General features: G+C 40.5%; 2 protein-coding genes and 1 non-coding gene across 5 annotated transcripts in view; 1 reads left to right on the plus strand and 2 right to left on the minus strand.

Moving 5' to 3' along the window:
- Positions 1 to 17387, plus strand: part of LOC108175508 (uncharacterized) — a 45508-nt gene that overhangs the window by 4907 nt on the left and 23214 nt on the right. The window lies entirely within an intron of this gene.
- LOC127487656 (small nucleolar RNA U13) lies at positions 8514 to 8619 on the minus strand. Its single transcript, XR_007914705.2, has one exon. It is a non-coding gene; the product is annotated as a small nucleolar RNA U13 (small nucleolar RNA).
- ITFG1 (integrin alpha FG-GAP repeat containing 1) overlaps positions 11128 to 17387 on the minus strand; it is a 242720-nt gene continuing 236460 nt past the window's right edge. Inside the window, exons 17-18 of the mRNA XM_008248375.5 lie at positions 17174 to 17291; positions 11128 to 12547 (exon numbers count right to left, since the gene is read on the minus strand). Coding sequence (XP_008246597.2) covers positions 12488 to 12547; positions 17174 to 17291 — 178 coding nt within the window. The 3' untranslated portion in view covers positions 11128 to 12487. The remainder of the gene's footprint in view (positions 12548 to 17173; positions 17292 to 17387) is intronic.

The raw sequence follows: 17387 nt of genomic DNA on the forward strand, positions 1-17387 counted from the left end.
TTGACCTGGCCCAGTGCTGGTGGTTGCTGGCATTTGGGGATTGAGTTCTCTCCTCTTTTCCTTTCTCCTTCCCCTCTTTTTCTCCTCCTCCCTTCCTCCCTCTAGAAAACAAAGAACACCAGTCCCAGTGGATTAGGGTCCCACCCTTTGACCTCATTTAACCTTAATTGTTTCCTAAATGGCCCTGTCTTCAAATTTAGTCACAAACAGGGTTAGGACTTCAGTATAATAATTTGGGGAGGGGCCTGCAAGGCATTGTGGCACAGTGGATTAAGGTGTGCAGATTCCAGTCCTAGCTGTTCCACTTCTGGTCCAGCTCCCTGCTAATGTGCCTGGGGAAGTAATAGGTAATGGCCAAGTATGTGGACCCCTCCATCCCTCGTGGGAGACCCAGATGGAGTTCCAGTTTGCTTGCTTCTGGCTGGCCCAGTTCCAGCCATTGTGGCCATCTGGGGAGTGAACCAGAGGTTGGAAATTTTGTCTCCTTCTCCCTCTCTCTCCCTCTGTGTAATTCTAATTTTCCAACAAAATATATCTTAAAGAAAAAAAAAAGAATTGGGGAATGACATGATTCAGTACATAAAGTACATGAGCCAAAAAGTTTCCTGGTTTAATGATATTGAAGAAGAGCTGGGGCCAGCTTTGTAGAGCCAGCAATGATGCCAGCATCCCATATAGGTGTGGGTTTGATTCCTGGCTGTTTCACTTCAAATTCAGCTCCCTGCTACTGTGCCTGAGAAAGCAACTGAAGATGGCCCAAGTGCCTGGGCCCCCGCCACCCCTGTGGGAAACCTGGATGTGGAGTTCCAAGCTTCTGGCTCATGCCTGGCCCTGCCCCAGCCCTTGCGTTCATTTGGGGAGTGAATCAGCAGATGGAAGATCTATCTCTTCCTCTCTGTCTCTAACTCTCCTCTTCAAATAAATTAAATAAGTCTTAAAAAAAAAAAAGAAGAAAAAGAGCTGCCTTTTGGCAACACTGTCCACTAAGCTAGTTTACAAATTTCTGGTTAGCATAATCCCAAACCAAGAAAGCTTTTATGATGAATACCACCTCCTATCAGTACTAAAGTATTTCAGCTCTATCAGGAAAACATCACATTGCCAGGACATTTTTCTGATCATCAGTTACTGTCATTTGATTGTGAAAAAAAACAATAAAGGCACTAATTATATTTCTTAGAATAATGGGGCCATGGCCCATGCTATGGCATAGCAGGTAAAGCTGTTGCCTGCAGTGCCAGCATCCCATATGGGCTCCAGTTCAAGTTTTGGCTGCTTTGCTTCTGATCCTGTTCCCTGCTAATGCCTGGGAAAGTAGCAGCAAATGGCCCAAGTACTTGGATCCCTGTACCCACATGGGAGACCTGGAATAAGCTCCTGGCTCCAGGCTTCAGCCTGGCCCAGCCCTGGCTGTTGAGGTGAGGGTTATTTCGGGAATGAACCAGTGGATGGAAAATCTCTCCCTATCTGTCTCCCTATCTGTAACTCTTTTAAATAAAATAAATAAATTATGTGGCCAATATAGATGGAATCTTTTTCTTAAAAGCCCAAATCTTTTTTTTTTAAGATTTATTTATTTATTTGAAAGGCAGGGTTACAGAGGGGCAGAGGCAGAAAGGGAGAGAGATCTTCCATCCACTAGTTCACTCCCCAAATGGCCACAATGGCCAGAGCTGAGCTGAGCTGAGCTGAAGCCAGGAGCCAGGATGGGTGCAGGGGCCCAAGCACTTGGGCCATCTTCCACTGTTTTCCCAGGCCATTGCAGAGAGCTGGATCGGAAGTGGAGCAGCTAGGACTAGAACCTGCACCCATTTGAGATGCCAGCACTGCTGGTGGCAGCTTTACCTGCTATGCCAAAGCGCTGGTCCCAAAATCTCAATTTTGAAAGGCAATTCATTTACTTCATACTTACACCTATTTATTCCAAGCTGAAACAAATACATGCTTATTTATGCAATGGGAAATCATAGTTTTAAAGTGTAAAATTCTTTTTTTAACATTTATTTATTTATTTGAAAGGCAGAGTTACAGAGAGGCAGAGACTGTGGTCTTCCATCCACTGGTTCACACCCCTGTGGCCCCAGTGGCTAGAGCTGAGCCCATCTAAAGCCAGGAGCCAGGAGCCTCTTCCAGATCTCCCACGGGGGTGCAAGGGCCCAAGCATTTACTCCATCCTCCACTACTTTCCCAGGCCACAGCAAAGAGCTGGATCAGAAGAGGAACAGCTGGGACTCAAAAGGGATGCTGGTGCCTCAGGTGGAAGCTTAGCCCACTACACCTCAGCGCCAGCGTCAGATACTACATCTTTCTTATAAATTCATTTTAAGGGCTTGGTGGGCTCTGAATATCTGTGCTAGCTGGTATACCAAATACTAGTGTGATTAGAAGGCATATGTTCAACTGTCGCTCCCCCATTCGCGGAGGAACAACACAGGACTCTGCGCTGTTCTTTTGTCTGCTCGGCCCTTCCCGGGTTTGCTGCTGGTCCTTCCCGGGTTCGCTGCCGACCCCTCCACCTCCGCGGCTCCCCCTGCCACTTTCCCCACTTCCGCGGAGGAGTGGCACACCACTGGCTGGCTCTCTCGGGGGCTGCTCAGATGTTATCCGGATGTTCCCCGGTGCATGTTGTCTCTCTCCTCCTTTATAGTCCTCTTCCACCAATCCCAACTCTGCTACCCACACGCCGAGCACGCTGCTCTCCTCCAATCAGGAGCAGGATCAGCTCCTGCAGCTTGTCAAACTGATGAGGCAGCTGCGTAGAGGTTGTTTGGTCTCTTTCTCTCAGCGCCATATTGTGGGAGAGCAGATGCATAGAATAAGTCTTAATTCCAGTAACTTAGTCTAGTCCGAGTTGCTCCCCACATTCAACTCTATATTTTTGTAAAGGAGGTATTTAAATTTTTGTAATAGCAACAAATCTAAAAAATATTTTTGTGTTATAAAATTTGTAATAAACCTCATTTCTAAATAGTGTGATCTATGGGAAAAATAATTTTTTAAAAATCATGAAAAATAGGCCGGCGCCGCGGCTCACTAGGCTAATCCTCCGCCTAGCGGCGCCGGCACACCGGGTTCTAGTCCCGGTCGGGGCGCCGGATTCTGTCCCGGTTGCCCCTCTTCCAGGCCAGCCCTCTGCTGTGGCCAGGGAGTGCAGTGGAGGATGGCCCAGGTGCTTGGGCCCTGCACCCCATGGGAGACCAGGAAAAGCACCTGGCTCCTGGCTCCTGCCATCGGATCAGCGCGGTGCGCCGGCCGCAGCGCGCCGGCGCGGCGGCCATTCGAGGGTGAACCAACGGCAAAGGAAGACCTTTCTCTCTGTCTCTCTCTCTCACTATCCACTCTGCCTGTCCAAAAAAAAAAAAAAAAAAAAAAAAAAAATCATGAAAAATAATACATATTTGGAAAAGTATCTGAAACAAATGTGTATGTGTAGTTTAATTTAAAAGTTAACAGTCATGGAAATACCACCCAAATAAACAAAGTCTTCTGTGTGTCTCTGCCTGATCATAATCTCCCAGACTCTAGAATTTGTTATCATTTTTTCTTACCTTTTCAGTTTTTCACCTATAAATTCATCCTTAATAAAGTTTAGCTTTTCCTATTTTTGAACTTTAAATAAATGGAATGATGGTGCATGTATTCTTTTATGTTTTGCTTTTTGGCTTAATCTGGTAGGTTTTATCCATGTCCTGAGCAGCAGTACTTCATTAAATGTCATGGCTTACAGTACTTCATTGTACACAAATCCATGTTGATGGACATTTTGGCACTTAGAGCTTTTGGCCATTCTGAGCATTGCTTTATGAACACTTCTTATATCCAAAAATTTCTTAAGGGTAGAATTGGTGAATAGATTTACATGTCATCAACTTTAATACATACAGGTAAAAGCAACTAACACTTTATAAAGTGATATAACCACTTTATATCAGAGTTCCATAAACAGTATATGAGACTTCTGTCATTCCACACCCATAGCAACATTTGGTTATTGTCAGCTCTTATCTGTCAATCATTTTTACCAATATTTTATTGGGCTTTTAACTTTTAAATCATTTAGTAGAATTTCTTTTTTTAAAGATTTATTTATTTGAGAGGCAAAATTATATATAGAGAGTTTTCCCATCTGCTGGTTCACTCCCCAGATGGCTACAATGGCTGGAGCTGGGCCAGACCGAAGCCAAGAACTCAAAGCTTCTTCTAGGTCTCCCACATAAGTGCAGGGGCTCAAACACATAGGCTGTCTTGCACTGCTTTCCCAGGCTATTAGCAGGGAGCTGGATCGGAAGTAGAGTAGCTGGGACTCGAACTGGCACCCACATGGGATGCCAGCGCCGCAGGCAGAAGCTTAGCATACTATGCCACAGTGCTGGCCCTGTAGAATTTCTGTATTTTGGATACTAATCAGTCATATGTGTTGAAAGCTATTTTCATTTAGTGGCTTGTCTCTTCACCCTTTTTATACTGTCCGGGTATGAGCAGGAATTACTAATTTTAATGTAATCCAGTATATCAACATTTCATTTATAGACTAGTGCTTTTTGTGATAGAAAACCCACCCTCACTCCTACAGGATTAGTTATTTACTTATATTAAGCACAAAAGCTTTTACATTTACAATTCACATTTAGTCTTCCATCTATCTAGAGTTCCTTTTTCTGTGTGTTAGAGGTCAATGAATTTTTAATTTTCATGTGAATTGTCTCAGGCTCATTTATGCTTAAAGGGCTATTTTTATTTCACTACTCTACATTGTTAACATCTTCTTGAAAAATACATCCATATATGTGAATTTTATCTCTAAATTCTCTGATATGACCCATTTGTCTGTTTATCTATATTCATCAATAGTTTTGGTATCTGGTAGCTTATGTCCTTGTTCTTTGTCAAGTTGTTGATGAAACAGCTTAACAGTAATAAAAACAAAAACTCAATGGAATATTGAGTGAAGTTGGATTTAACAGCTTGGTAATTTCTATCCATGAACGTAGTACAGATTTGCATTTATTGACAATTTCTTTAATGTGTATCAGCAAAGTTTTATAATTTACCCCACAGAGGTATGGTGCTTCTTCTGCTTTATTCATTCTTAGGTATTTGATCTTTATCATGCTGCTGTAAAAGTTATCTTTTATTTATTTATTTGTTTATTTATTTTGACAGTCAGAGTTAGACAGAGACAGAGAGAAAAGTCTTCCTTTGGTTCAATCCCTAAATGGCCGCCATGGCTCGCTTGCAGCGCCGATCCGAAGCCAGGAGGCAGGTGCTTCCTCCTGGTCTCGCATGTGGGTGCAGGGCCCAAGCACTTGGGCCATCCTCCTCTGCCTTCCCAGGCCACAGCAGAGAGCTGGACTGGAAGAGGAGCAACCAGGACAGAACCGGTGCCCCAACAGGACGAAAACCTGGAGTGCTGGTGCCATAGGCGAGGATTAGCCTAGTGAGCTGTGGAGCCAGCCTATTTTTTTTTTTTTTTAAAGAATTATTTTATTTATTTGAAAGAGTTACAGAGAGAGGTAGAGGTAGAGAGAGAGAGAGAGAGGTCTTCCATTCCGCTGATTCACTTTCCAAATGACCGCACGGCTGGAGCTGAGCTAATCCGAAGCCAGGAGCCAGGAGCTTCTTCCAGGTCTCCCACGTGGGTGCAGGGGCCCAAGGACTTGGACCATCTTCCATGGCTTTCCTAGGCCATAGCAGAGAGCTGGATTGGAAGAGGTGCAGCCGGGACTTGAAGTGGCGCCCATATGGGATGCTGGCACTGCAGGAGGGGCTTTAACCCACTGCGCCACAGCGCTGGCCCCAGTTATCTTTTATTTACTTAAACATATAAATACCATTTTAACTGATTACACTGATGAATAAAAATTCAAGGATTTTAAAAACTGCTTAACTGTTTTCCTGAGTAGATTTCTCCTTTTGCAGTGTATGAGATTCCAGTTGTTTCTCATTCTGGTTGGCACTGAGGATTACCGGTGTTCTTTTGGCCATTATAATAGGTGTATGGTGGTTTTAACATGCATTTTGCTAATGGCTAACAATGTTGAACATATTTTCATGTTCTTATTTGCCCTTCATATCCTCTTTTGTGAAGTGTGTGTTCTGGTTTTTGCCCATTCTCAAATTAGGTTTTTTGTTTTGTTGAATTTTGGAAGTTCTGTATTCTGGGTATGTCTATTTTTAGATATGTGATTTATAGGTATTTTCTTTGCATATGTAGCTTTTTAAATTCATTGCTTTGAAAGTGTATTTGGCAAATAAACATGTTTTTATTCATAGCAAGTAACATTCATTAATGTTTTTCCTTTATTTTAAAATTCATTTTCATCTACTTGAAAGGTAGAACACCAGTGAGAGAGAAAGAGAGCGAGAACAAGAGAGATCATCCTCCTGCTGGTTCACTCCCCAAATGTCTGCAACAGCCAGACCTGGGCAAGGCAGAAGCCAGGAACCCAGAACTCCATCTAGGTTTCCCACATGGGTGACAGGGGCCCAAGCACATGAGGCATGATCTGATGCCTCTCAGGATGCATTATAAGGAAGCTGGATCTGAAGTGGAATACCCTGGACTTAAACCAACACTCTGCTGTGGGATGCTTGCTTCTCAAGCTGTGGCTTAACCAATCATCCTGTGCCACAATGCCCTCCCCAGCTTTTCTCTTTTTTGGATCATACTTTTGGTGTTATGCCTGAGAATTCTGCCTAATGCCAGTTCTTTGTTTCTTCTAAAGGTTTATAGTTTTGTATTTAATTTATATAACCCATTTTGAGTTACCTTTTATATAAGGTGTCAAAGGTGTTTTAGTTTTTTTTTTTTTTTTTGCAAATAGATAACCAGTTGTCTGACACTGTTGAAAAAGACTACCTTCCACTGAATCACTTTTATACCCTGTTAAAGATCAAATAGCTATATTTTGTGTGGGTTTGTTTGTTTTTGGACTCTTTGATCCATACATCCATTTTTTTTGGCTGTGCTGCAGTATCTTAATTACAATAGCTTTATAAGAAATCTTAAAGTCAAGTAGTTTGATTTTTGACTCCCCCAACTGTGTTTTTTTATTTGTTTCTTTGAGAGGTATACATACACACACACACACATGATGGATATAGACAGAGTTCCCATTTGCTACTGAATTCTCCAAATGCCCTCAGTAATTGGCTGGGACCGGGCCAGGCCAAAGCCAGAACCTCAGAGTTCATTCTAAGTTTCTCACATGGGTGCAGGGACCCAGTCAATCACTTGAGCCATTACTGCTCCCTCTTAGACTCTCCAGGAGCCTGGAACTTCATCTGGGTTTCCTATGAAGATGGCAGGGGCCCAAGTTACTGGATCATCTTCTGCTGCTTTATCAGACACATTGCAGGGAACTGGATTGGAAGTGGGGCAGCTGGGATATGAACTGGCACTCTGATATAGGTTGCCAGCATGCTAGCCCACTGTGCCACAACAGTGGCCCTAATTTTTGAATTTATTTTAAATAGCATTTTAAAAATTTCAACTGTTAAGCCGGTGCTGCAGCTCACTAGGCTAATCCTCCACCTTGTGGCGCCGGCACACCGGGTTCTAGTCCCGGTCAGGGCGCCAGATTCTGTCCCGGTTGCCCCTCTTCCAGACCTGCTCTCTGCTGTGGCCAGGGAGTGCAGTGGAGGATGACCCAAGTCCTTGGGCCCTGCACCCCATGGGAGACCAGGAGAAGCACCTGGCTCCTGGCTTTGGATCAGCGCGGTGCGCTGGCGTGCCAGCCACAGCGACCATTGGAGGGTGAACCAACGGCAAAGGAAGACCTTTCTCTCTGTCTCTCTCACTGTCCACTCTGCCTGTCAAAAAAAAAAAAAAATGTCAACTGTTGCTAGCCTTTATGTAGAAATGTATATGTGTGTGTGTATTGACCATGTATCCTGCAGCCTTAACTCATTTATTTATTTTAGTTGTGTGTGTCTTGTGTGTAGGTTCCTTGCAAATTTCTACATAATCATGGCATGTGCTAATGGGGACAGTTGATTTCTTCTATTCCAATTCATATACCTTTTATTTTATTTATTTTTTTTGACAGGCAGAGTGGACAGTGAGAGAGAGAGACAGAAAGGTCTTCCTTTGCCGTTGGTTCACCCTCCAATGGCCGCCGCGGCCAGTACGCTGCGGCTGGCGCACCGCGCTGATCCGATGGCAGGAGCCAGGTGCTTCTCCTGGTCTCCCATGGGGTGCAGGGCCCAAGGACTTGGGCCATCCTCCACTGCACTCCCTGGCCACAGCAGAGAGCTGGCCTGGAAGAGGGGCAACCGGGACAGAATCTGGTGCCCTGACCAGGACTAGAACCTGGTGTGCCAGCGCCACAAGGCGGAGGATTAGCCTAGTGAGCCGCGGCGCCGTCCTCTTTTCTTGACTTATTAATTCTTATTACTATATCCAGTATGATTTGGAAAGTGTTAGTGGGATGAGGGCATTCTTCCATCTCTCACCATCAAGTATATTTTTAGTTGTGTATGTTTTAATAGATGCCCTTTGTTTATTTTTTTCACATCAGATGGGCCATGTACCAATGTTATAACAAGGTTTAGAGGGAGGCACATCTCATATAGATGTTTGTATACCCAATCATCATGTTTATGGGCCACAGAAAGGATCAATATATGCCCTTTATTATTAAGGAAGTTCTGTTTAAAGTTTGCATACACTTTTAGAAAAGCAAGTGTGGATATTAGATTTTGCCAAATCATTTTGTTTATTGAGAAGATGAGTTTCCTCATTTATTGATAATATAGTGGATTTTATGGTGTGATTAAGAAATAGAATTAAAAGATAAAAGTAAATTTGACTTTATTTCTCAACATGAACTCCATCAATTTCAAGACCCCAGTTGAGGACCCTGATTGTAAGTGATGACACCAGCCGTTAAGTCTATCCCTAGAGAACAGAGGGTCCATGGAATCTAACAATGTCAGTGCAGTCTTGTTTATATTAGTAACTGAGGAAAAATGAGTGCCCTTTAAAGTTTTTTTTTTTTTTTAAAAGACTTATTTATTTGAAAGGTAGAGTTATAGGGAAGGAGAGACAGAAACCTTCCATCCCCTGGTTCACTCCCAAATGGCTGCAATGGCTAGACCCAAGCCAGGAATCAGGAGCCAGGAACTCCATCTGGGTCTCCTATGTGGGAGGCAGGAGCCCAAGTACTTGGATCATTTTCCACTGCTTTCCCAGGCACAGTAGCAGAGAGCTGGATAGGAAGTGGAGCAGCCAGGGTTTGAACTGGCACCCTGATATGAGATGGTGGCATCACCGGAGGCAGCCTAGCCTACTGTTTCACAATGCTAGCCCCTAAAAATTATTTTAAAATTAGCAAGTGAAGTCAGAGCCAAATCAGAGCTGTAGGTTGGATGCCTAATGATTTACATTTGAAACTCCAAATTACCCAGTTTAGTGAGAAGAGTAAGCATTATGATGGTACAAGATGGTACAGCTTTCCTAGGCATTTGCCTGCTAAAGCTTTGGCTTTGTCAAAACACTCTTATAATCAGATAGCATCATTATTTGGCTGTCCAGAAACCTAACAAGCAAACTGTCTTGAGCATTCCATAAACCTTGGGGTGTGGCCTTTGCTGTTGACTTTTGCATTTGACTGGACCACTTCCACCTCTTGGTAGCCATTATTTAGATTGTGCTTTGTATTCAGGATGATAGTAGTAAAGCCATTTTTCATGTTTTGTTCCAATTCTTTGAAAAAAAAAAAAAGCTTCAGGATCTTGATTCTGCTTGTTTAAAATTTCCATTGAAAGCTTAGCTCTTGTCTGCAGCTAATTTGAGCCTAATTCTTTTGGTGCCTGTCAATTTGTAAGTTTGCTCTACTTTTTCTATCAGAATTTTCTAAGGTGAACAAACAGATAGCTATGGCTATTGTATGTACTGTTAATTGTAGGTCATCTTTAGTTATGGAATGTTAATTTTTTTATCAATAATTGATGTGGATGGCTTGCCACAGCAGGCTTCCTTCTTTTTTTTTTTTTTTTTTTTTTTTTTTTAAGATTTTATTTATTTATTTTGAAAGGCAGAGTTTCAGACAGAGAGGGAGAGACAGAGGGAAAGGTCTTCCATCCTCTGGTTCACTCCCCCAAATGGCTGCAATGGCCGGAGCTGGGCTGATTTGAAGCCAGGAACCAGGAGCTTCTTTTGGGTCTCCCTTGTGGATGTGGGCTCCAAACACCTGGGCCATCTTCCACTGCTTCCCCAGACCATAAGCAGTGAGTTGGATCAGAAAAGTAGCTGGGACACCAACTGGCGCCCATATGGGATGCCGGCACCACAGGTGGAGGTTTAGCTCACTATGCCACAGCGCAAGCTCCAGGCTAGTTCAAATAAATTTGGTGTATTAACAAAGTATTTACAACATCTTCAAAATAATTATTAAGGCTTCTTTACTACTACTACTAGTTCCCAAAAGGAGGATCACAGCATAGTTAAGTTGGAGAGAAATGTCAGAAAGTGTTAACTTTGTTGATTAATATAATGAAAAATAAGGAATAAATGACCCAGCATCTTTTATGTACAAGTTGTCATTTCACATTCAGAATAGTCCTTTAAGGTATTTATATCCTTGTACAGATGAAAAAAACCTAAGCTCAGGGAGGTAAACTGATTAAAAGTCACAAAATAGGGGAGTTTGTTTTCTTCCTACTACAATAGTCAAAATTAGAATAAAAGTCCTTGTTACTGATTCTCAGTGTTGTGATATTCTGAACCTGCTGCCCCATAATAAATGATATTAAAGTTTTATCTGGGGATACAGAAGCAGTATTAAAGTCACTGTATTTTTAATTATTAACAGTTTTTCTGTAATACGACTCTTGGTAGATCCTGACTTCAAATGAGAAGACTGAAGACTCATTCTGTGTCAATGATAGACACTAGGCCTAACTGTCTTTAAGAAAGTGTGAAGTAGGACCTGGCACAGGGTTGTGGGTCACTCACTGTTTACTGAGTTTAACTGAGTACTATAGTCAGGAGAGTCCCCACTTGTCCTTGATTCACGAAGTCACTGTATATCAGTCTCATGGTCCAGAGAAGTGATTTATCCCTCAAAACTTCAAAGGTCTCTTTCATGCTCCAAAAGGGTTATTTCAAAACTCACCACAATACTGTTTAAATAAGGAATGTTTATTAAGAAGACATATGAACATGCTAAGATACAAACAAACAACTTAAATATACCAGTCTCAGTGAATTGCAAAGAAAAAATAATAGAACAAAATTATTTTCAAAAAAATTTTTGTGTTTTATAAACCCATCACACATCCATGTCAACTGACATATTAGAAATTATTAGCATTGATATATACACCTTTTCCCCAGTCTTTTTAAAGTAATTTTGGCAACATTTCGTTCATAATATAAAATTTGCACTAAAGTCTGTCAATTATAGGCTTTTCCAAGCCTTTGAGGATAGAAATGCGATTGAAGATTTGCATTCCGAGTTGCTGCCTAAGCAGTTTCCTTTCAAGAAATAAAATACTGTTCAAGATCACATGATAAAGATCAGTTTTCAAATGAAAAATTTTAGAGCATGTTAATTCTTGGAGAGTGCCATAATACGTGTTAATATGTGCAAGTAATCTTTATATAAAATGTCAACCACAAAGAATTTAGGTTTTTCCAACGAATATGATTTTCTCATGCCTGAAAGTAACATTCTACTGAGTCTACAAATTTTGATAATTACTTGTAGAAGTCTCATAAAAAAAATCTAAAACAGTACTCATGACAACTATCACTTATTGAGTACTTATTCTATGCTAGGCACCCACCAAGCTAGCACTTTGCATATACTGTCCCATTTAATGTTTACAATAACTTAAGCAAGTAGGTATTATTAACTCCATTGTAAGAACAAGAAAATTGAAGCTTAACAGAGGTTAAGCAATAGCCAAGTTAAGATAATAACTTTGTAAGAGGTGGAACCAGGAGTTTAAGGCAAGTCTTACTCTGATTCCAAAGCCAGAATACTGAATCATTATATTGTATGCCACTGATGAGAGACCCTAGACCTACTGTGATGAAAGTGAATGTTTAATACTTTAACTGTGATACATTTGCAAAAAGTTTAATTTGCATCATTAGAATAAGAGGTAAGACCAATTCAAGTGGCACAGAAAAAAATTCCACTCATTTAAATATTTTTATTTACACCCCTTTTTCCATCATCATTACTCTAATAAGATAATAAATACATGAATACAGGAGTACATGCAACACATTCCACAAAGGAACAAAAATGTACAGCACTATTGAATAAAGAACCCAAACTGTATACAAAGTGCTTTTAAAAAAAAGAAGACCTTTTGACACATTCAGACCATTATTTATTTGAATACTTACAATAATTACCATGGATGCATCATTTATAAATAATATTCAAAATCTCCTATTTTCTTCTATAAGCCAGCATTTAGTATTTCAATAAATCAAGTGAATAGCATTCCATTATGTAATATTAAAGGCAAATCACATAGCATCAAAATGAAACCTATGGGCTTCTTGTCGTTTTTCTCTGTCATCTGCTTTCTGAAAAAGAATTTTAGATTAGTTTGTAAATGATAAGAAAATGTTAAATGACTGAAATATAATTTCTGAAATATAAAGTGACTGATTTTTTAAAAAAGATCCCTCAGAAATTAGTAAAAAATATTTTTATAATCTGCAGTAGCTATTTTATAACTACTAAGTGAATCTGAAAACCAACAGAAGTGCTCCTTAAATACTTAACCTTTTTTAATTTGAAAGTAGGAGTAAATGTTATATTCTGTGAGTACGTAATCAACTATTGCATTCTTCCCCACTCCTAATACTGATGCCGAGTGAATCTTTGGTAATTCTGATAAAGCCCATCAGTTACGCTGTGGTTAACCTACTGAGCTAGCAGATATTTATTGACCCTCTCCTCCCAGCAGAATGGTATTTTTAGGGATTAAAAAGCTTCTCAATTTTGTATCTTGTTCTCCAAGAACTTAAAGCCTAGAAAGAAAAAAGCAAAAGCATACGATTTGACTGTACTGAAGAAAGAATTACAAAGTGAAAAATGTTACTAATACTCTATGCGAGATTTATTTCTAGGTTTGGATGAGCAAGGAAAAGTTCTGAAGATACAGTATTTATGGAAATAGGAGGAAGGCATTCAATCCATGCTGGGGCTACAACATGAGTAATCACAGGAAGTCTGGAAGGAAAATGGAATATGTGAAAGGAACTTGTGAAAAGTAAGGTTGGAAGGATATGCTGTGGAGTCATGTGGAAGTAATGTGAAGGCCAGGCATAGGGGCTCACACACTTTCAGGCTGTGGTAGTCATTTGAGCAGGGGTTGGCATGAGTAAGGCTAAACTTAATGAACAATCTGGCAGCAGTGTGATAAATGGAATGGGGTAGTGGTGAGGGAGTGAAATCAGAGAAGTAGGATGTAAGAAGGGGGCTAAACAGTGGTGATAGGAAGAACGCAGAAGTAGGGTCAACTAAGATTTTTATGGAGGCACAAACAATAGGGCAACTGATTACATCTTACAGGTAATTTAAAAAAGAGGAGAGATGAAGTTTTAGAACACCGGTTTTAAGGTACTAATAAGTAACTTCGGTAGAGATATCATGGCAACAGTTTGAAATGCAGAAAGAGACCTCCAGAGAGAGATGGAGGTAATAGCTAAAGCCGTGATTTTAGATGAAAGTGGCAAGCAAAGTGTAGAACGAAGATGGCTTTAGGGAAACATTAGAAAGCATGAATTGAGGAAATAGTAAAAGGAACATCTACCAAAGGTTAAAAAGGTGTTCAGAGAGATTCTAAACCCACAATATTAATGCTGTAATTAGAGCTGAGAAATTAATTTCTCTTCCTACATAGGTCAACAGCTATGTAATATTTATTTTTTAAAGATTATTATTTTATTAGAAAGGCAGAATTAGACACACACACACACACACACACACAGTGATTTTTCATATCCTGGTTCACTTCCCAAATGGCCGTGATGGCTATGTAATATTTCAAATGCTGTTCTGACACTGCTGGACAAAGCATGTAGGGTAATCCTTAATCTTACCTCTTGGTTGCAATCTTATAAAGGTAACCCATATGTAACATTAAAAAAATTTTCTTTGGAAAATTTTTTGAAGGTAGTGATAGAGAGAAGTCGAAAGAGAGAGCTCTCCCACTAAATTGGTTTATTCCTCAAATGCCCACAACAGCTGGGGCTGAGTCGGGCTGCTCTAGGAGCTAGGAGCGCAAATCCCGGTTTCCTATAATGGTGACAGGTTTCTTATGTGGACGGCAGCAACCCACATACTAAAGCCACCATTGCCTGCTTCCCAGGGTATGCAATAGCAGGAAGCTGGAATCAGTAGGAGAGCTGGGACTTGAATCCAGGCACCCTGATACAGGATGCAGGTGTCCCAAGAGGAATCTTAACTGCTGCACCAAATTCTTGCCCTTTATGCTACAGTTCTTTTAATTTATGACTTTTTTTTTTTTTTGAGAAGCAAACCTATGAACATTTATCTGAACAATTAATGTGTTCTCTTTTCATATGTTAAAAGAGCAGCTAAGACTCTGGCCTCAGAATCAGCCCTTAAGGCATTCAGATCTGGCTAAAAAGCCCATGAGAGTATTTCAGGCATGGAAAGCCAAAACACTGTGGCAAAAACAAACAAACATACCCCCCCCCCCCAAAAAAAAAACAAAAAACAAACCTAAATGAAAAATCTCTGTGGGTGAGATCCCAGCGGAAAGAAGGGGCCATCAAAGAAGAAGGAGGTACCTTTTTCTGAAGGGAGGAGAGAACTTCCACTTTGACTATGACCTTGTCTAAATAAGATCTAAGTTGGCGGACTCAAAAGGCTTCCATAGCCTTAGCAGCTCATGACAAGAGCCTCGGGTGATTACTGACACCATAAACAAGAGTGTCAATTGTTAAATCAACAACAGGAGTCACTATGCACTTACTCCCCATGTAGGATCTCTGTCCTTAATGTGTGCTGTACTATGTGAATTAACGGTATAACTAGTACTCAAACAGTACTTTACACTTTGTGTTTCTGTGTGGGTGCAAACTGTTGAAATCTTTACTTAGTATATACTAAATTGATCTTCTGTATATAAAGATAATTGAAAATGAATCTTGATGTGAATGGGATGGGAGATGGAGAGGGAGCGGGAGATGGGATGGTTGTGGGTGGGAGGGAGGTTATGAGGGGAAAAAGCCACTGTAATCCAAAAGCTGTACTTTGGAAATTTATATTTATTAAATAAAAGTTAAAAAAAAACCAAAAAATATAAAAGAGCAGCTAAGATAAAACATGGTAATTTTATTTAGTTAGAAATGATTATGATGGGCCTGAAATCATCTTTTTTTTTTTTTTTTTTTTTTTGTGATATAAAGAAACCCTTTTTTGGGAGCATTACTGGAACCCAATAGTTACATATTTAATATATACTCATCTCATGTATAAATAAGAATCAGCTTTTACAATTTATATCTAAATTGCTAACAAATTTCTGGTGATACCCTGTTTTCTTTCATATATACATTGCAGGAAAATTACATTTTTGGGAATTCTGTTTTCAGTTATTACTCAGGGCATTATACTAAAGAACTGAGATCAGTTTAGTTTAACACAAAGGACACTTGATAGAAAAATGTGTATTGCTTTAGTACAGCCTTGGGAAAATCATTCTACTTCTCTGTGCACTAATTGTTTAAAAGACAATGCCATTAGTCCTGGAAATGAATGTCCATAGTTTTTTTTTTTTTAATTAATTTATTTATCTGAAAGAGTTACAGAGAGAGGAGAATGAAGTTGGAGAGAGAGAGAGAGAGAGAGAGAGAGAGAGAACGTGTGAGAGAGAGCGAGAACGTGAGAGAGAGAGAGAGAGAGAGAGAGAATCTTTCATCTATTGATTTACTCCCTAAATAGCTACAATGACCAGGGCTGGGCCAATCCAAAGCCAGGAGGCAGGAACTCCCATGTGGGTGCAGGGGCCCAAACACATGGACTATCTTCTGCTGCTTTCCCAGGCCAATTATCAGGGAGCTGGATTAGAAGTGGAGCAGCTGGGACATGAACCGCTGCCCATATGGGATACTGGCTCTGCAGACGGTGGCTTAACCTGCTGCGCCACAGCACAGGTTCATGTAAAAAATTACTTTTCAGACTATTATGGAGCTGTTTCAGTTTTTCTATATGCCAGGTGATTTAGGGATGATCACTTGATTACTAGAGTACAGCATCAAACTCTTTTTGTCTTCTGTGATGTGTTTGAGTTGACAAGAGACATTGGTAACTTCAGGGGATAAAAGAAATGACCAATTAAATAACACTCTAGGGGCAGGCATTTGGCACAGGGGTTAAAGTGCTATTTGGAACACCACCATTCCATAGCATAATTTCTTCATGTCTCAAAGTGATGGATGATTCAAGTACTTGAATCTCTGCCCATTAATGGGGGAGACCTTGATTGAGTTCTAGGCTCTTGGCTTCAGCCTGATCCATCCCTGGTTATTGCAAGCATTTGGGGAGTCAAGCAGCAGCTGAGATCTCCCTCTCCCACTTCCAAATAAAATAAATGAATGAACAAATATGGCAGAATAGTATCTTAAAAGTACCTCACATAATAAATTATACTCTGTATAAAACTTGAGAACTGAAATCTTAGTCACATGAATAAAACTTAAAATAGTTTTAAAAGAGTAATACATTTCTCTCCCTTTCTCCCTCCCTCTCCTTGTCTTTTAAACAAACAAACAAACAAACAAATATATAAATCTTAAAAAGGGAGTGGCACTGTGGTACAGTGGGTTAAACTACCACCTGCAATGCCAGCATCCAATATGAGGTCCAGTTAGAGTCCTGGCTGCTCTACTTCTGATCCTACTCCCTTCTAATGTGCCTGGGGAAGCATCATAAGATGGCCCACACCCTTGGGCCCTTTCCAGCCATGTGGGAGACCCAGATGGAGTTCCAGGCTCCTAGCTTCAGCCAGGCACAGCCCCAGCCCTTGTGGCCATTTGGGGAGTGAACCAGTAAATTGAAGATCTCTCTGTCTCTCCCTTTCTCTGTAACTGTGTCTTTCAAATAAATAAATTTTTTTAAAGAGTAATGCATTACTATAATAAACCAGATTTAATGTTTCATTTAAATGAACAAACCTTTTCCTGCCAATGTAAGATGCCAATTATTGCCAAGATGAAAACACAGACACCGATGAGCGCTATTGCGGTCAGTAGAACAATGTTACTTGGAGTAAGATATAATTTGGCACTCCAGCTGTAGATAAGAACAGAAACAATTATGAATTTTAATTTGAAATAACAAACTTCATTGAGACCAACAAGCAAAATATACCACCCATAAACAAAACAG

The sequence above is a fragment of the Oryctolagus cuniculus genome, chromosome 18 (assembly GCF_051225735.1).
Source record: "Oryctolagus cuniculus isolate XC-2025 breed Fujian yellow rabbit chromosome 18, ASM5122573v1, whole genome shotgun sequence".
Taxonomy (NCBI): Eukaryota; Metazoa; Chordata; class Mammalia; order Lagomorpha; family Leporidae; genus Oryctolagus; species Oryctolagus cuniculus.